At 44.9% G+C, this 21,066-nt stretch overlaps 1 protein-coding gene across 9 annotated transcripts in view; it reads right to left on the reverse strand.

Annotated features, from left to right (window-relative positions):
* Positions 1 to 21,066, reverse strand: part of JARID2 (jumonji and AT-rich interaction domain containing 2) — a 243,617-nt gene that overhangs the window by 99,879 nt on the left and 122,672 nt on the right. Inside the window, exon 1 of one of the 9 annotated variants that reach the window (XM_060308683.1) lies at positions 5,119 to 5,225. The exons of the other annotated variants lie outside the window; for them this stretch is intronic. Coding sequence (XP_060164666.1) covers positions 5,119 to 5,185 — 67 coding nt within the window. The 5' untranslated portion in view covers positions 5,186 to 5,225. Of the gene's footprint in view, positions 1 to 5,118; positions 5,226 to 21,066 lie in introns of those variants that run through there. 9 annotated transcript variants of the gene reach the window in all.

Raw genomic sequence — 21,066 nt, forward strand, 5'->3', positions numbered from 1 at the left:
AGATGGGCTGTCATTCACTTTCCAGATCAGGAAAAAGGGGCCCACACAAAGGGACTGCTTGCCTGTTCTGTGAACTAGAAGACCTCAGCTGTTTGCAGCCTTTACTGGGGGGGGGGGGGGTGACTTGTTCTGTGTATAACTGTTTCAATTTGAGTACCCCCCTCCTGACATCAGCACAGAGAAAATGTACATTTATTTTTAGTTAGACAGTCTCCATGGTTGGATAAACCTGGGCTTTTTTCTTTTCTGCACACCGCCCACCCCCTTATTCACATCTCCAGTGGACTGGCTACCCTATTTCATTTTGAACGTTTTCATCCAACTCGTACCACGTGCCCAGTCCAGAAAAGCCAGGTCAGCAAGATGGAACACGACACCACGGGGCAGAAGAGCCGTTATCAGACCATCAGACAAGCCAATGAGTACTGCCTTTCCTTTCCCCTACGGAACAAAGCCCTGCCACTGATCTTTTACATTATTTTTAGTCAATGAGAAATAATCAAACGGCATCCTCTCCTCCAAACACACCAACTGGCTTTATCTTCCCACCCTCGCCCAAGCCCACCATCAACACAAACCTTTGTCGGGGGAAGGAGGTTAAACAGAGGAGATGCGATGGCCCAAAGACCGCCTCCCCACACGAGCATTCGTTCTCCTCTATTAATATTCAGTAGGTTGAACTTAAATTAAACCACATCCATTGTCTTTCACAAGAGCAATAAATATGAGCTGGAAATTCCAAATCACTGCGGTAATGGCAGCGCTCGGCGAGTCACCGTCAGCTGACGGGGCGGCGTGCCACAGGCCACCACAAGGGCAGTGCCCATGCTCACGAGCTGAGAACCCCAAGGAAACAAAATTCAGGAGCTCTGGACCCTCATCTCCCAAATGAGCAAGCAACTAAAAGGCTTTCAAAGGCAACATACCCGAACTGGTTCTTCCTAAGCCTGGAGCGGCAGCAGCAAAGAGGAAGGAGCAGTCCTGTTCCGCGGGGGCTGGAGATGTGCATGAACATCTCCCCCTGGCCTTAACATAACGGGGGCTGGGAAATTTAAAACACAAATGAGGCCAAAGAGTCCTTCAGCTAAGTGATGATGAGAGCTACAGATGTCAGAACAGAAATGTGCACAGAGAAGGAAATGCTTTCCTAACATCTGAAAAGGGGGACGAGAATGGGCAGTGCTTACAATTTTCTGTTTTAGACACAAAGAAGTTTCGCCAGTCCTCCCATCAGCTACACGTACGTGGTGGAATACAAAACTGAAGGAAAATCTAATGCCCTTATTTCACAAAAGAAGGGTTAAAGAGAAGGGAAAACAAGGGGACCTTTGAAGCTGTTCCCGAGCTTCCAAAACATCTGGAGCAACCAAACGTATTAGCATATTAGGGAGAGTCCGTGTATCTGGCTTTGTTGTAGAAGAGATGCACAAAAGGTAATTCTGTATTATAGAGCCAATGCCCGTCTGTCACCCTGTCACCGCGAGACAAGGTATCACATTACATATTAAACAGTCAAGCATCCAAAGAGAGCTTTCATTTGCGGCTGCAGCAGAGTGTGTGTGTGTGTGTGTGTGTGTGTGTGTGTGTGTGTGTGTGTGTGTGTGTGTGTGTGTGTGTGTGTGTGTGTGTGTGTGTGTGTGTGTGTGTGTGTGTGTGTGTGTGTGTGTGTGTGTGTGTGTGTTGGAGGATGGAGGTGGCTGGCTGCTGCACTTTGAGTTGAGAGAAAAATTATAAAAGCAGCCCCTTGGTTGAGGTAGGACCCTCTCTGAGGTATTCAGAATGTCAAGTTTGCTGCCACTACTAGTAGAAAATAAAGCCTATTTTCACTCAAATTTTGAAAGAAAAATTGGATTGTTTGCTTTTTGCATGTGGATGCCAGGGAAATTCTGGCTCGGGCCAGCTTCACGGGGTCAACATGAATATGTAGTTTAAACCCAACTGTACATACTCGGGTCAGCAGCTGAGCTTCTGGATCGATTGCAGGGTCCAGGAAAGGGGGTGAGCAGTGCAGAAGGGTCCGCAAAGCTAAGCCCAGGCCGGTCCACTGACACCCTTTCCCGTCTCAGAACGCTAAGGTGGCTGAGAACAAATAACAGTCGTGAGGCACGATGTCACTGCCACACTCATGGTCAACGAAACACAAATGAGCGTGGTTTAATACCTCAGCTTATGGAAAATAATTATCCCTTTCCCTCGGGGGGATGGCCCCTGGCAGACTAGGGCTCCCCTTTGTCTGCTCTCAAATCAGCTGTGCAGATTTCTCACTCCAGCCAAGAAAACGGGGTCCAAACATAGCCCCAACAAACCCTCAAAGGAGCCCTCAAGACACAGGGCAACACAGGTTTTTGTTAGTTTAACACCCAGAAAGTAGATAGTAGATAGAGACAGACAGACAGACAATCCCCTACAAGCCCTTCACCACCACCAGACACTTTCCCCACAAAACCTTCTTGGGTAATCTAAACCTTCTTTTGCATGCTTGATTTTTTGAGAACAGATGTTAGAAAAAAATCTGACGCAGTGATAATAACATGGAAAAGTTGGGCCACTGGGCAGGCAAGGAAAATGTCTGACCTCATCCTTTCCTCCTATTTCAGAATCACGCAAATGACTAAATTCAAGAGACACGAGCAGGAAGAGACAAACAGAACCCTAGCCCAGGAAGCACTTCCTCACCTCGAGGCACAAAGGAACAAGCCAGCAGACAGGTCACAAGTACACACAGGGAGAGGGACCAGATCGCTGCTCTTACTAAACCCCAAATGGGTCAGCACCAACAAGAGACAAAAGACCTCTCCTCCCCACGTCCTGACCAGGAGTTACACAAGGAGAGAAAACACTCCTCATGGAGAGGCTCCAACAACGACCACCGAAGAGCCACAGCGGAACTTCACTGGATACAAAATCCCTCCATGGGAAGGATCCATAATCTCTAGGAAAGATTTCTGGATGGGCCCAGAAGCTGCTGAAACTGATGATGACAACAGTGAGCAAAACGTGCGGTGCATTTTAGCACAACTCCTCTGCTGCTTTGGGGCAAAGGCACTTCCTCCCTATACTCTCCCGCATCCTCCCATTCTTCATCCTTGACATGATTTTTATAACGATCAGAACAGATACAGTAGCTTGAGCAGTAGTGATTACTAAAATATAAGCACCCACATTGCTCTACAATGAGAAGTTCTACCTAAATCCAATTACCCTAAACCCTCTATCCCACGTCGTACCTCCTCTAGGTCCATGCCCCATCCCAGCACCTTATGCTGGCAAACCAGTCAACCTAATTATGACCGTCCATCAAAAGCACGCATCTTGGAATCCCCTAAAACATGAAACTCAAGTCTCTATCAGGTAAGTAAAAGTATTTGCTGGACAGGCGGCCCAGTTCCGAGCCCCCCAGAGTTCGAAAACTGCTTTCCACATACAGAGGTGATTAAAGTCGATGTTGTGCTTAGGCTGGTGTGGAAATGAGCTGCAGAACAATGGACCACTTACTGCGGAGCCCGGGAACTTAAGAGGCAGACACAGTGGACAGGAACCCTGCGCATTTTTATAGAAATTCTTTTAGATAGACAAACAAGACCAGCATGTCCAAAGTCTTCTGTTCAGATAAGCTGACATGCCAAAATCTGGTTTTATAAATCATGGAATTTGTGCTTCTCAAGGGGACATTTTCCATATGCGGTGCATGTTCCCAGATAGTGACATTCTACCTGTAAATAATTGAAGTGTGTGTGTGTGTGGTTGTGAGTGTAGGTGTGTGAGTGTGTGTGTATGGAAGGAGGGAGAGGGGGAGAGAGAGAGACAGAGAGAGAGTTATCTCTAAAGCTTCATATTACATTTACCCCACCAAAAGTAAGTTACCAAAAAAAACCGGTTCTCCAGTATTAGCAAGTCTCTACAAAGTTAAACAAAGCTGGCTTTAACACAAATCAACAAATCTCATAAAGTTATTAGTTTGTGCACAAGTCGGTAATGATAAATGGGCACAACTCCAAACACTTTGTGTCCTAACATCATAATTCACAGAGAAGTAAACAGCCACATCCTTACCCCAAAAAACCTCTCTGGCTGCCTTTATTCCCTAAGCCCATAAAATGGACTGCATGCAAGTCCTCAACTGTTCTGTTCATAAGTTTCCCAGTGCACTCAGTACCCCCCTCACATACAGACAAGTCAACTACACACCCACTTCTCAGATGAATATAGTAAAGCATTAAGTGGGCTATTCAAAGTCCAAAAGAAAAAAAAAAAAAACCTGCTGGCAGCAAGCAAGCTCAGAGAGGCCTACAGCCTCCCAAAGCCGCCTTCGTTCCCGTGCTGAAATCTAAAGGAAACAGTACAGAAAGCAGAGCTCCAGGAACGCGGCCACACAATCTGCAAAGATTTGAGGCACCTAAAATTGATGGCTGCTAAAACTCACCTGTGTCTCTATTTAGTAATACAAACATGGATCAATGCACAAAATATGGGAGCAGAAATGAGAGCACTCAAAGTTCAAAGCTTTAAGGTCTAACCTAGAATCACTGGGTCTCTGCTGACATGCCTCAGTTTCCTCCATCTTTCAAGGAAAGAAGAGGTGGAGAAGGAAAGTATGACAGGAAATGAAAACCATGCATGCTGTTTATAAAGGAAACCAAAGCTATGGTGGGGATGAACTAGTTAACTTTAATGAAACATCTATTTTTAAATGCTGGGAAATGATCACATAAATTGGCAATAAAATAAAGGGACCAGCCATAGCTGGATGGTGTTCAATCTCCAGAGAAAGGTCTAAACTCGTACAAGCCTAAAACTGAAGATTTGGCCAAAATGGTCAACAGAGCTTAATGCTTTACGAGCGACATTAATTCTCTCTTGTAAATTTCCACAGTACCTTTGCAGGAGCCACCGTTGCCCCTAGGGAGGATACCAAAGCTGAAAGAATATTAATATTAGGCAAATCGCAACACTTTTTACATACTCTCATATATATATATGGCACCTTGCCATCCATAATGGATTTAATCAGGACCCCAATAGGGAAACCCACAAAAGGCCTATTTCTCCAACAAAAGCCAGAGCAGCCTGAAACAAATCTACAGCTATTTGATTTTTATTTTATTTATAGGAACAGACCTTCTATCCCAGGTTCCTCAAGATAAGCCACCAAAAACTGCACCTGACAGACCCGTGGAGCAGCCATCCTCAGAGCCGGATCATTGCAGAGAGACAGAGAGGAAGAAGGACAGAGGAAGGGAGGAGGGAGGGAGGGAGAGCGCAGCGAGGCAGGCTCCAGAGCACTTGTCAACAATCCTCCCCTGTACGTAATGAGCAGGCGGCAGTGCAGATTCCGGCGGTGCAGATTCCACGCGGCAATAGGACAGCCAGGCGAGCGGCGCAGGGGCCTGGGGGAGGGGAGGCGTCAGGGAGAGGAGGTTATTTATGTGGCTGGGAGGGAATCTAACACCAAAGAGGAGGGGTCTGGGGCTTTTTTCCTTCCTGGTAAATTAGAATGAGAAAAAGGAAAAGATGGACTTGCTTTTCATCCTGCAATTTCCTCAACCTGCAATGCAGACAAATCCTTATCTTAGAATTTCTGACATGGGGTGTGGGCCGGTGGCGCGCCACTTTGGACGGGAGCAGTTCAATTGTCCACACTTCTGTGTGCCCAGTGTGCCAGACTGCCCCCCTCGTGCACACACTCCCCCCCCCAAGCCCGGCAGCGGGGTCCATGGCACATTTTCAATGGCATCCCTTTTTAATATCATAATCTGTGTCATTCAGCACTTGCCTTTTATTTATTTTTATTTGTTTTTTTGGCTGGGAAACCTGGGCAGCTCTCCAGACAGACTCTGCAGAAATCTCTTTCCACATGCTCCTTCTCCAGCCCGCCCGCCCCCTGCCTCCCATTCCTGTTACCAGGGTGCTTCATCACTTCAGTGATGACTGCATGGGCCACCGCTGCCCTCCCCACCACGAGCGCACAGACACCCCTCCCCCAGACACATAAATTCATCTAATCTAATAAAACAGAAGCTCTTTTCCCTCATTGCTTCTTGAGGATCTTTTACAAAACGGGCTCTGTGGCCTGGCAGCTGCCGAGAGGGATGAAAAAGGCAAGATTCCAGCGGGGCTGGCCAGCTCCCTGGCCTCAGATAACTGGAGCTCGCATCTCCTTTCATATGTCATAAGCTTTTTGATTGTTAAAGTCAATTCTCCTGAAGCTTTAGAACTTCAGCTGGCAATTATCATGTCCAAAACACATGCTCTGAACACCAGCCCACATTCTCCTCTTTATGCCTCTCCAGAGGGGAAAAAAGATGGTGGCAACACCCTCAGAGAACCCACATGGTATTGAAAGCTCCACTCACAGGCTCATCCAAGGGAACTGGGGAGAGAATGCCCCCTTACTCTTACTTTTAGCTTGTTGTTGTTGTTATTTAACTACTGAATGAGCCCCTTCTGGGCTTCACACAGGTGAAGCTATTTAGAATTCAAAAAACCCTGAAAGCAGACCTGTCCTCTTCACAGGGCCAGTGACTACTCTGTCCACTACGGCTGGTTCCTGTTTCCTAAATGACCATGGCATCTCCAGCTGCCTCACTTTCAAGCAAAAACTATCAGGAGGCAGGTGATGGTCTTCCCTAACCTCTACTTGATTTCCACCACTTTAAAACCAAAATATAGGTAGGGCCTTAAGAGATAATCTAGTACAACCCTTCACTCTACAGATGAGTAAACGAAGGCTTATTCAGGCCTGGTTCTTAACCAAGGTCACAGTATTAGTTCCTTATAAGTTCTCAACAAGCAGAAGGCCATCTATGAACCCTGAGGTCTCTGGGGACAGAGGTAAGCTAACACACCAGAACAATGTCATGGCACAAATCGCTGTAGGATACAGGGTTGGAAAAGCCTCTCCAATCATTACATGGCCAGTGTGAGCCCAGAACAGACCCTCATTCCGTTCTCTCCAGTGCAATATAGTCCTATGATGGTGAACAACTGTTTGGCATGTGTCCCACTGTAGCATAAGTCATGCACAGTCAATTAAAGGACATTTAAGGGATGACTATTTGGCTTTTCCCTCTTCTTTCTACTGGGACTTGTCTTTAAGTGCCTTTACTAACCAGAAGCACCCAAAAGGGAGAACTGGAAAGAGGGTATGAGACAGATATTTGGATGTATGGTAATCCTGAGAAAAGGTTAGTAAGGAACTGCAAACCATAAGACATAAACAACCAGCCAGAAATGAAGCTTGAGGGTCATGAATGGGATACTGGTCATCCTTAACATCTCCACCTCTGACCAATCCGACACAGCCATGGCAACAAGGGCTCTGTGCTCTTTCCATATCTCTATTCTCCCTGGCTTCACTGCTGCTTCCTCTTCCCATCAACTAAAAAAGTAACAAGGTGTTTAAATTCAAAAAGATAAGGCATAACAGGATGTTGGCCCCAGGCTGCTCTTAACTTCCAAAACCATCATCAGCATGTGACCATGCACTCAGTATTCCCTAAAAGACAGGCTTAGCGTCAACGCTGGCCTGTGCTCTGCTGCTGGATCAGGAAGGGGAACTGGAAAACTCTTGCCTGTGAACTTCCGTAGTTTTTGGACTGTTTACATCAAACGTCGGTTTACCAAAGAGGGAACGTATCTTCAGCACCAGACAGACTAAAAGCACCAGCACCCTCTGGGAGACACACAACAACACTGAGAACTAGGTTCAGTTTAAGAACAGCAACACAACTTTCAGTATTTAAATTCTGAGAAGAGGGGAGGGCAGAAAAGGAGACTTGGCAAGGACTGTTTCTTGTTCAAAGATAATATGACTGACAGCATCACCAGCTAAGTTTCAACATCCAAAGATCAGAGCAAGTCTCAATTCTCAAATGAAGACAAGACTCCCCAAATACTAGCAACTCCATCTACCCCCATTTTATTTAATTTTTAATAATACAAAGAATATCTGCAAACCCAATCACTAAAACATTATCTATTGTGCTTCCCCCCACCTCATTTCATTATTGTTTAAGTTACAGCACAAATATGCATGCCTGAATAGTATATTATTTATTTTGATTCTCTTGTTCGTCTAAAGTTTTGTCTATTTGTTGCTATCATTAACCATGCTGCAAACATCCTTCTGCTTGTCCCCTGGAAAGCATGCACTAGAGTTTCCCTGGGATACATACCTAGGAGTGGAATTACTAGAAATCCTTGGATACACGAATACTCAAATTTATAAGTTAGTGGCAAACTGGTTTCAGGACTCAGCTTTTGCTAGTGCACCAGCAAGGTACCACTGAATCTCCAAATGTTTAAATATAAGGACCTCTTATTACTCAAGACTCCAGAGTACAAGTCACTCCAATTGCTACTTCAGAACAGAACAGAATTTCAGGAAGGATGTCCTATCCAAAGAAATGCTCTGCAGCCAGCCAGGTACATGGCCATCATCCACCTAATTATCACCTCAACACCAGGACATCTGAGGACCTATTTCTGCTGCTAAGAGCTTTAGAATCAAAGACCCACCTACGTGCACTACCATGTCATTACCTCTGAGCTGGGCCAACTCCAGCAGCCCACCAGCTGCATTCAGCATTTTGCTAGCCTTAATCAAATTTAGATATCTAATAGTACCCTGTGTTGATTAATTAAAGAACCTGCTGCCTCAGAAGAATTAAGACCTTGTTTTACTCATATATCCAATCAAGGAAGTCAGCCCATGTTGAGGGCTGGGATCCACCTCGTAAAGGAAAGACAAGCCTGCCAGAGCTAGGGCAAATCCTGGAGTACTTCTTACCACCCAAGAGCAGCCTCCAAAAGCTCTCCAGTTCCCTGCTACCTATACAAGCTACTGCATACGAAGGAGGCACTTTAACATGTGAGTTAAGTGCTAAGAACAGCAATTTACCAAAAATACTTAAAAAGGAGGGACAGGGTAGCGTGGGTTGCCATGTGTGAGAGAAAGGCATAAAAGGTTGTGGAGTCTAGGAAGTCGAGGAAATAAGAGGATTTTAATGAGTGCCCTGCATTAGCTATGTTCTCAAAGATATTTCTCTGTTATTTGGGCTGAATTACATGGTATATTGATCATATCACCTAAATTATCATTTTTAAAAATAAGCCAATATGATCCACTGTGCTAATATTTGACTTCCAAAACTACAGAACCATCATACTAATAATAAATATTGTTAAAAATGTATGTATTTAAATAAAATTTAAGACACTGGCAATATACCAAGCAGAATTAAGTACATACAGAGTCTGGCTTGAACCCTTTCCAAGAGGCCTTGGTAATTCCTGAAGCGCCAACAGCACTCAACTGTATAATGCATGTGGCTGGCCCTACAGCCTATGTGACTTCAAGGCCACAATGTTCAATTATAAAATAATACCAATAATTACAAGAACACAGAAGGGAGATCTGGGCTGGGTGACTGTGTATTAACTAGTGAAACAAACTTGGTTGCTATGGACTTAGTCACTAATACCAAAGAAATGGCACTACAATTAAACCAGGAAGTTCAAATTAATAAGCTATCAGAAAAAATGTCTCATCAGATTTTTTTAATTTAGAAAAAGAAGAAAACTGGTTTATTTGGTAAGCATCTACTAAGCCACTAAGAACCTTAGTGGTTCACAGTGCACATACTGTAATTTGGACAGGGTTGCCTGCTTCTAATCCTAGTTTTACTCCCTGTGAACTGTTTGAACTTAAGGAGAATCACTGAAAGCCTTCTGTGTCTCTGTCAGTTTCCTTATTTGTTAAATAGGCATAAGGAAAACAGTGGTTTTAAGACATTAACATAATTATACATATGTTGGGACTTGGCTGGTGGCACAGTGGTTAAGAATCCGCCTGCCAATGCAGGGGACACGGGTTCGAGCCCTGGTCCAGGAAGATCCCACATGCCGCGGAGCAACAAAGCCTGTGCACCACAACTACTGACCCTGCGCTCTATAGCCCACGAGCCACAACTACTGAGTCCGCGTGCTGCAACTACTGAAGCCCATGCGCCTAGAGCCCACGCTCTGAAACAAGAGAAGCCAACACAATGAGAAGCCTGCGCACCACAACGAAGAGTAGCCCCTGCTAGCCACAGCTAGAGAAAACCCCATGTGCAGCAACGAAGACCCAACACAGCCAAAAAAAAAAAAAAAAAGTAATTACACATACATTGAAGTACCAATGGCACATGACGAGCGCTTTATGAAGGCCTACCTATATGCCTTCATAAAACTTTGGTGCTAATGAAATACAATTTTTTGTTTAATATATACTTTTAATTATTTGATTATAAAAACAAATAGAAGATAATATATACTTTAGCTTTAAATATATGTTTTAAATGATTCAGATAATGGATTTCAAAAGGTAAACAGAGAAATGATGCCAAGTTAAAGAAGATTATCAATACTGTGATTTTGAAAATGAATTGCCATAATATTAAGTAAAATTCAACAAGAATCCCAACATGGCCATGTTACCTACTTCAGAATAAAGAATAATGGAAAACTATGTTTGAAAAGTACTGGAACCAAGAGCAGACTCAGGTCACAACTGAAGAGCAGTTGATCCCCTTTTCAAATCTAACTTTGACAAAGCCTATATGGTCCATACACTGCAAGTATGGTAAAAGACTGATAAATGGATGCCAATTTTTTGAAGTCTTTACTTCAGCAATTTCACTTCTAGAAAGTAGTACTAAGAAAGTAAATGGAGAGACAAGAATTTATGTGCAAGGATTTCGACACAGTTCGTCTTTATTATTTTGTTGCTCCTTTTACTGGTTTAAATTCTATCTTTATTTAAAGAGAGAGCGAGGTCTCCTACATCAGCTTTCTGAGCCATGCAATAGACTGGATATCAGTGCTTTAGTCTTCAAACCTGGCAACACCCCACAATAGTCCATGAGGCGCTGGGGTAGCTGGCTTGAGGGCATGTGTGGCAAATGACACGTTCTCAGCATTCCTTGAGCTCTCAAGCCTTAGCACCCTTGCATATGGCGCTCCCTCTTTTGGAGGACTCTCTCCTCTGTCTGCCCAGAAAGTTCCTGGTCCTCTGCCTGGTCAGCCTTTAGTGACACACACCCCCTGCTCTGCAGGTGCTATTCAATCTCTAATACCTGACTGTCAGGGGACTGACCAAGAGGATTTAGTCTTGCTCATCTTAATAACCCTCGAAACAGCATAAGCCTAGAGAAAGTGGTTGAGGCCTAATAAATGCTGTCGAAAGCATAAGTTGTTTCTTGAGGCCATCTCAGGGCCTTCATAAGCCTGAAGCGCTCTTATTGCCTTGGGGGGGCCTCATTCTACAATTTACCAAGCTTTCAAAGGCATCCCATCCCTGCTTTCTTCCTAGAGAGAAAAATGTTTCAAATAATTATCTCTTTGTGCTTAAAAGTATTTTGCTAGGAATGCCTTGTGTAATCTATAATACACTGGTTTCCTGGCATTCACCGATCAAAATTAGGAATTATTGACAAATAACCTTCAAGTTTTCAGGTGAAATAAAATTAGAGCTCTCATAAATTTGATACTTACTAACCTTCACATTATGTTTTATACATATTAAACCCCTAAATGATTTTTTAAAAGAAATGGAGCCAATAATTTATTTCTACATGTAAAGCTGTTCTGTGTCTTCCTCAAAGTATTTATCTACCTTTTATACCCTGCTAATTTTGATAAACTCATTTTGTTACTAACAATTTTAAATAAAAACCAAAACTATAATCCTCCTATCTTTTTTATAAGGTGAAATTACATCAATCACTATTAACAATTTTGTGTATATTCTTCATGGTATTTTCCTTAAAAGTATCATGTAGACTAATGCTAAACATGGAACGCAATTTTTTTAACATTACACATGATTTTTAAAAATCACATTTTCAAACACTTAGTAACATGAGGAAAGACTTACAATGTAACTTAAACTGTAGAAAATTCCACCGCATAAAACAATTACGTTGTGCTTAAAAAATATAACTGTACAGAAAGCAGGCCAGAGAAAATAAAACTAGTAATAAAAACTGATATTCTCCCCAGCAGAATCTTCATAATTTTCTGAAATTTCCAAATTTTCCACAATTAAAATGAATTTCTTTAAATACAAAGCCAAAAGGAAATCTTAAAAATTATTTAAATGGTATCAGAGGAAAATAGGTGTGTCGCCGTCATAGAAGCAGCACCTGAACGCAAAAGAAGTAATTAATGAAAAAAAGCAGCTATTTTAAACATTACTTATGTCGTGCTAATAAAAAGACCTGGATAAGGTACATGAGAACGGTAGACAATTTTTGGAGCCAGTGATACACTGCTATATGGAAGTCAAGGATAATATGAACATTGTGACATTAATACCATGGGCAAGAGTATTCTGAAATTGCCCAAAACACTAAAAGGCATTTGAAACAAATATTAATATTGTTTCACTTTCTCAGGACTTTTCTACATAACATACCAAGATAATGTTTCTGAAATTGACTACACTGACTAAAAAGACTTCCAGCCAAAAACAACAACAGAAGATAGAGCATGAGGATAAAAGAGAAGAATTTCACCACTATGCTCATCCTGTCTCTATAACTGCATGGTCTAATTTTGTAGACTCTAGTTACATGCGGCTTTTAAAATTAACTAAAACTAGCCAGACCAGCTAGGTCTCGAGGACTCAGGAGTCACAACTGGCTAGTGGCTACCGTACAGGACGACAAAGACACGAACACTTCCATCATCGCAGAGAGCTCTCCTGGCCAGCGCTGACCTACAGAATTTTCATGCCTTTAGTCTCAAGACCCAGCAGCAGCCCGTGTCTGTGTGCTGTCCTCTGCTAGGAGTTAAGACCCAGTACACAGGGCAAGTCGGACAGACCGAACTTCTTTTCAGGCAGCAGGGTGAAAGGACAGGAGGGGCGAACAGAGCGGGAGCTGATAAATCCCCTCCAATGCGGCACAGATGGCTCACAGTGTAAGTGGTCTAGCTCTTACAGGAGGGGAGAAGGGAAAACGGAGGTTGGAACCATTCAAAAGCCACAAGCTTATTCAGAAAATGAAGAACTGTAGAAAAACTTTCTCTGTGCCAAGCAATTACACCGAAGGGGCATTTTTATCACAAACAATTTTAGGTGATCCTATTGTAGCTTGAGGGTGAAAGGTCAGCAAGCATCAACGAACAAAGTGCCACACGAACCTGTTCTGAGTTAGGCTGCACCTTGCTGCCCTCGAGGCTATAGGCACTAAGAGGTATAAACCCACAAACAGAGGACTCTGGGCTTGCTGCCTCTGTTCCTATACATGCAGGAGACCTCCAGAGAGAAACCATCACCCCACATTCCTGTGTGCAGGGAGAGGCGTGGGTGGGGAAGGATGCACACACCATAGACACCTTTCCTCTAGATTATCTCCTATCCACTCCCCTCCAAGCTCTGCAAAAGCCTCCAAATGCTTCCCGACCCAACAGTACACAGGGCACTGAGCGAGCTGGAAGAACACGAGCCTGCCATAAACACATCCTGCCATCACTCATCACTAAAACAGAACCAAGTGAGACAAGGGATGGCCAGAGTTTTATTTTACTTAAGGAGGAAACCAGTGAAGGGATGATTGCTCACAGCGATACCCAGTTACCGGCAGAACTAGAATGATAGGACAATATCAGTGCATATTACAACACATCAATTTTTTGATGCATCCAATAGTGCTTTAAATGGCTGGAATCCAAGAATTTGGGGCTAATATAATTTGACAGATTGCAGTGTGAACGGTTACATCACATAGCCTCTATCACTTCTAAAAGGCTGCTGAAAATACACAGGTCCCAAGAATTCTGTTTCCTTGACCCTGACCTAAAGTTTAGTCGCCGCTGATGTACTCCAAAGCCATTCTCCCTCCGCCTGCCTTAGGCCTGCGCCCTCCACCCAGCTGGCACAGATCCATCCTCTTTCGTGTACCAAGTGCCGGCTCAGAGACTACAGAATCCAGCGCTCTGTGCCCAGGAAGGGGTGCCCCACCCATACAAACCAAACTCTCACTATTCCTACAGGGCAGGCTTCCCAACACATCTGAGGAATGACCTGCTGGGGAAAACTAAACAGGGATCGCTTCCTTTGAGCTTGGTCAGGGTTTCTGCTCTCCAAGTCCTAGGGTGAGGTCTAATTACAGGATGCTGGCACCCAAACCCAGGGAACAAAACAAACCGATTTTAATACAGTCCCTTAAGTATGCTGTTATATGACACAGCTACAGCTTTTATGAGAAGTGGTTAGGTAATGTATACCTAGAACCTCAATAACAACTGCCCTTTGAATGCCTCTTTTCTGCCAGGTACTAAGGACTTTAAATAAATCATCCCATTAATCACCTCTGAGAAAGAAATTATTCCTCCACTTACAGAGCTGGGAAACAACGGGCAGGAGCCAAGCAGAACGGCCAGATCAGGTCTGCTAGTTCTTTTCACCTTGGTGGGACTGGGAGCCATCCTTTCACGGATGACAGCATGGTCCTCTCTGCCAATTTCCACGAGAAAAGTTGGAGGGCTTTGGCCTCCTGGCCCAGGACTGGCAGGAGGATGAATGCCCAGCAGTTCTCTCCAGGAAGCCTCTCGATCGTGTGCATTCACGGCTCCAGGGCCCTGAGCGCAGACCAGTGCAGCTGAGCCTGCCTCCAGTTCCAGAGTCCACCCGGGAAGGCGTAATTCCGGTTCACACAGGTGCCTTCTCGCTGGGGATATACAATATGCAGACGTTCTGAGCTCGCTCTGCCCACCACCCGCCAAAAAAAACCCAGTTAGTTCCTCAGACGGAAAGCACCTCTTGACCTTGATTCTGCTTCACAAAAGGGCTAAGACACTGGAGGAGAATTCGTGACAAGTCAGCCCGCGGTGGTGGCCAGTATCCTTCCTTCCACTACCAAGAGTAGCCACTTGATGGCAATCTTAACCTATTCCCTTGGAATTCTTCCATAAAGGGAGACCCCAGGAGGGGGGAGGCACCAAGAGTGGGATGGCTGACCCTGTGGACACTGCTAGAAGACAGCATCTTTGCAGGACCTGCGTCTGCAGCAGCAGGAGTGTCCAAGGTGGAAGAAGAAACTAAGCCACCATGCTCCCTTGGGTTACTCGCCACAATACAGACTCCTGCGAGGGCCTAGGTAGAAGTGATTATACAGGCTCTGCAGTCAGACAACTCAGGAAGATGGATATCTCTCAGGCCCCGTGGCACGTTCACATCGGGCCTTCCATCAACAGACTGAAGTGCGAGGCAGACAGATGGTAACAAACAGGCTAATAAATCAACGGCAAGCTCCCGCCTCTTATCTCAGCACCTTGTCCCCTGAAACCACAGAAAAAAAGCCAATAATGAAAAAAGGCAACTTTCCTTAAAAGGTGTTAACACTTGTTGAATAAAGCAGCCCAGCACTTTCCTTCTTATTTAAATTGTAAAAGAGAAGGAAAAAACAACAACAAAAAAAGCTATTTGCATCTTCCGCAGAAAAGGCTCTCCAGAAAAAAAAATAGAAACACACTGTAAATTGCATTCACTAGACACTTCTATTTTCAGTGGCAGGAAGATAAACATCAAAATGTGGGGAGAAGGGGGAAGGAAACGGGACTGTTATCAGGAACCAGTTGGCTCTCTCAGCTTGGATGATGACGTGCCCCCACCCCAAACACACACACACACACACACACACACACACACACACACACACACACTTTGACCTGGTCCTGTGCTTCCTAACGCTTGGCTTCTCGATTTATAAGGAGGGTTCAGGCGGAGAGTGGAGTGTGTGCCAATATATTCCTCTGAGGGACTCAAAGTGCCAGCGGAGAGGCTTCCAGCTCACCCTTTACAACTGTAACGCTTTCCAACCGAGTCGACTGGAAAGGCCCTTTTCAAACAGTACTGGTTGTCTGAAGTCAGGTCAAGGACTGCGTGAGACGGGATAAAGCCACTAGGGTAGAGGTTAGGCAATTTGCAGTGCAGATCCCACTAGAAATGAGTAGGCCCCCTGCATGCCAAAATGGAATACTCTGCAATATTTCCACTGGCATGTCACCCGCCCTGATGGTGTCTGAAGAGGATTCATCAACCGTCTAGAGGGTAGGATGCAACTTTCAAAACATGGATTCAATGAGTCCCTTTCACGAACACCCCAATCGTACGGGAAGGAAGGAGAATGTCAGAAATAACAGTTAAATGTTTCCGACGTGGAGACCTTGAGCTGCCTTCACGCATCAGAAGGCAGAGCCGTGAAAACCTGGAAGGAAACCGCCACTTCAGACAGCACTGCAAGCTGGCCTGCGAGTCTCGAGCCCAGATGGCGTCCCCTGTCATCAAGACCAGGTGCCAAGTGTGACCAGGATGCCCACCTACCTGCCAAAGGGAAGTGCAGACCTGGTTAAGGAATAACCCAGAAGACAAGGGCAGGGCAGCCGGGAAGAGGCCCTGTGTGCACAAAGAGCTGACTCGTTACATCCAAGGTGTGAATGAGCCAAGAACACCGGCGACAGGTCAGGGAACGGTGCAAAGAGAGGGGACCTGGGTCCCAGGACGTCAGGAACAAGGAGCCCTAGAGCTTTCCCTGGCACATCACAGGGACAGCCTGGCTGACAGGCTGGGCTGACACTGGCCACTCCTCCCCTTGAGAGGCACGGCTACGGTTATGAAATAGCTCACATTTCCTTCACTGTCCCCAAACCTCCTGGAACACGAGACCTGTACTGTTTTACAATCTTTCGGGAAGAAATTATGAGGAAGCCAAATCTGGGGACTCTGCAGGAGGACCCTGAAGGCCATGGAGAAAGCTGGAAGGATAGACGAGATCTGGCAGCAGGGAGATTAACTAACGCATTCTACATGAAGGGATGTGTGGACTGCAGGGCAATTTCCCCAAAGCCTACCCAGTTAATCACTCTTCTGGCTTTAAATATACACGGTAGAAGGCTCAAGTAACAACAGGTTATTTCCAGAAACTAAGATAAAAGGTCCTCTAAATTTGGGGGAATGGGATCTAAGAAATTCAGAAGCAAAGCAAAACTGCACTAGTCCATTGTGGTAAATCTGACAGTAATTGTAAACTCCATAAATATACATATCACAGAACTCAAATCATGAAATGGGCAAGATTTAGAAAACACATGAGGCCTTTCTCCAAGTAGAAGGAGGTGGGTGGCATTATCAGTTACAAGAATGAACACAGATAAATTCCATGCGTGGGCAAGCTACTTCGGGCTGACTGCAGCCCTATCTGGTGAATGCCACAGGGCCTTCCCCTTCCATACAGGTTGAGAATTTAAAATAATTGGAAAGCACTGCCCTAAATTACATTTACAGCATAATATTCAAGCAAATAAGATGAATTAACGTATAACAAATAGGATTCCCTCAACTTCAAATAATCCCATGATTTTTCCAAACTCAAGCCTAGAACCATCCTTCCTAGGCCATCTCAATTGCCAATCCCCTCCCAAGCCCTTAGGGCCTAAGAAACACCTTGTTTGCCCTCTCTTAGGGCTCTTGGCCTTGGATAGCTGCTCCCTGTGCATATGAATCATGTTTCAATCCCCACTGAAGTCAGGGACTTGGGCTAATCCAAGTGGTCTCACAGAAGCAACAACTCAATAAATAAATGTCCAACTTTAATTCTACCCAATTGAGAGGAACAACATCTTCTCTAAGGTCAAACAGCCCTTACAGTTTCCTGACCTACCAGGAAATAGTTATAGTCTCACAAAAAGAAACATGGTACAAAATAACACAGCAATTAACTTAATCTACAATTGAAACAAATAGAACTGTCACCATCTCAAATCCCTACTGGACTGTTACAGACTTAATGCCCACCAGTCAAATTCTTATGTTTAAACCGTAACACCCAGTGTGACTGTATCTGAAGGCAGAGCCTGTAAAGGTGACGAAGGTTAAATGAGGTTGTAAGGGAGGGCCCCTAATCCGATAGGGTTGGTATCCTTTTAAGAAGGGGAAGAGAAACCAATGCGCGCTCTCGCTCGCTCTCTGCCAGGAACCAAGGCCTCACCAAGAACTGAAGTGGCCGGCACCCTGGATCTTGGACCTCCAGACTCCAGACTACGAGAAATAAAGCTCTATAGTTTAAGCCATCCAGGCTGTGATATTTTCTTATGGCAGCACAAGCTGACTTATATATAGACTTACACCACAGCCACAAGAAAATGGAAAGAAATCAGCAATCTCACCACACTGCTGCCTCACGTTTTTGCATCCGCAAGGCCATCAAGCTGATCATGGGGTCCTCACAAGAATCAATCTAACTGAGAACACACTGTATTAGCAGAGAAGGCACATGACTTACAGATGCCAACTGCCCTTGGGGAAAAGCCAAGTCTTGAACCCCAGTTCCAGAATGTCCTGAATTATAACACCAAGGCTGAGTATTCTAAACACGCAGACTAAGAACAGTACCACAAAGGGGGCGGGGCAGGGGTGCCACAAGAGAAAAGTGACATGGAAGAGGATGAGAAGTAACTGTTTAAAAGCCCACTTGGTCTGGACTCGCACAACCGCTCAGACTGAAAACTGTGACGCTGGTTTAGCAACGAGAATCTGGCTCCACGAGTGCCACCACGAGACGGTAAATGTCATCCTTGAGCACGAGTGCTGCCTCGAGATGGTAAATGTCATCCTTGAGCACGAGTGCCACCATGAGACGGTAAATGTCATCCTTGAGCACATCCAACTGTGGGGTCCTATTCAAGCACTGCTTGAGGCCTCCAAGAGCTGCTTACTGGACACACCTGTGCCTCTGTCTCTGAGGCACTTTCAGGTCTCAACAGACACTCTCTGGCATCTGGTACATTCTGGAGAAATATCGTAAACTCACGTAACATCATAAAAGCTCCTAAAAACAGAGACAGCCATGTTGACAAACCACCAAATGAGCACATACTTTAAAGAAGTCAAATGAGCTAGAAGGGGCGGGTGAAAACTTTTCTGGGGCGACGGAAAAGTCCTGTATCAACACTGGAGCTCTGGTCATACGGGTATATGTGCATCTGGCAACTCACGAAATTGCACACCTAAGATAAGTGATTTCACAGAGTGTAACGTCTTCCTCGATTTATTTAAAAAAAAAAAAAGTGGGGCAAGATCTGGCTTCAGGAGTCCTGGGTTCGGATCCTGATTTGACCACTTCTTAGCAACGTAGCTTTGAGCATGCTGCTTTCCATCTGAGGCCCACTAAACAAACCTGCAAAGTTATGATAGTAATCGTATAATTACCACACTGTTATGAGAATTAAAAGCAGTAACTTTTATTTTCTTAAAAGGACAGTTTTATTTTAAACTACCAATCAATGTATCTTGCACATAGGTAGGCTTTCAACAAATGTAGTTCAGAAAGAAAGGATAAAAGGGTGACCCAATTCCAAGAATGTTTATGATAATGAGACTTATATAAAGACATCACAGTTATGAATAAATGTGCGCTTTGGGAACAGGGAAAATAACATGGGCTGTGACCTGGGGTGAGGGGGCGAGAGGGTCAAGGTGTATGCATTTTCAAAATGAAATCTGGAGTGAGCGATGGTACAAACTCCTGAACAGAGAGGAACACATCCACGGTGTAGCAGAGGGGTGCTGGGCACAGGGGCAGGGACACAGCCGGTGTGCAGGTGACCACACACTCCACAGAGCACCCAGGAGCTGTGCATACAGCAGCAGTGAACATGGATGAAGCTTTTCTCTCCTGACACTTAAAATCTACTGTGGGGCGAGAGCTTATAATAAACAAACAGAATAATACAAGGCCAGGCAGTGAGAGAGTCTACGTCAAAAAATATTACAAGGTAAGGAGCTAAAGGGTAACAGGCAAAGGCACAATTTTTAATAAGATGCTCAAGGAAGAGGTCTCTGGTAATGGCACATTTGACCAGGACCCTGAAATGCCAAGAGTGATCAAGTCACACAGGTACCCAAAGCGAGAGAGTTCTAGACAGAAGCATCGGCAAGCACAAAAATTCTGGGGCAAGAGTATACTACCAAATGCATTTGGAACAGCAGGAAGGCTAGACTAGGTGAGGGAGAGATGGGCAGATAAGACCAGAGAGATGCTGGGGGACCATATCAGTGTCCAGGGTAAGATGCTTGCCTTTCACACTAAGAGAGACGGGGGGACATGCGGGACACCGCATGTGCTGACTCACACTACAAAGGACTGTTCTAGCTGCTGCCTAGACAGGTAAAAAGGCAGGAGTTGAGGCAGCTTTAGGAGTCTCAGCCCAAGACAGAGGTGGTGGACTCGTGGCAGTGGCGCAAACTTAGTTTCAGAACATATTGTGAGTTTAGAATAAACAGGTTTTGCAAAATCGGGGCGGGGGTGGGGGTGGGGGGTACCAGATAACTCCCAGGTTTTGATCAAAGCCACCAGAAGTATGGAACTGGCATTTACTGACAATGGAAAGACAGGCAGGGGGGGAGCAGATGGGAGGGAGTAGAGAGACAGAGCTGGCTTGGTAGACCTCAAGTTCAGGAGACCTATCAAGAGAGCAAAGTGCGGAAGGCAGGTAGGCAACTGGAGTTCAGGAGAGAATCATCATGTCAAACACCGCCGGATGGGCAAACTAAAGCTACACGGACTGATAACTGGATTCGGCCATCAAGGTCATTATTAGCCTTGGTAAAGGGCCTGACTCTAGGGGCTCAAAAGAGAATGAGCGGGGAGAGGATATTAACATGAATATAAATACTAGAGGGAAACACTGTGTAGACATTTTTTTTCCGAGGAATTCTATAAAGTAAAAGAAATGAACAGCAGGAGGGAGATAGATTATCGGAGGGTTTATTTTATGGGAGAAACTACAACATGTTTTGTTTCCTGATGGGAATGATCTAGTAAAGAAGTAAACAAATGACGAAGAAAAGAGGGATATTTTCCAGAGTGGTGTTCTCATAGAGATGAGAAAAAGGGATTTTGGTGCCCAAAGGGAGGCACTGAGCAGACAGACTCTTAGAGGCGGAAGAGCTTTAAAAAACATCCCAGGGGGGCTTCCCTGGTGGCGCAGTGGTTAGGAATCCGTCTGCCAATGCGGGGGACA

This window comes from Globicephala melas, chromosome 11 (assembly GCF_963455315.2).
Source record: "Globicephala melas chromosome 11, mGloMel1.2, whole genome shotgun sequence".
In the NCBI taxonomy this organism is placed as follows: domain Eukaryota; kingdom Metazoa; phylum Chordata; class Mammalia; order Artiodactyla; family Delphinidae; genus Globicephala; species Globicephala melas.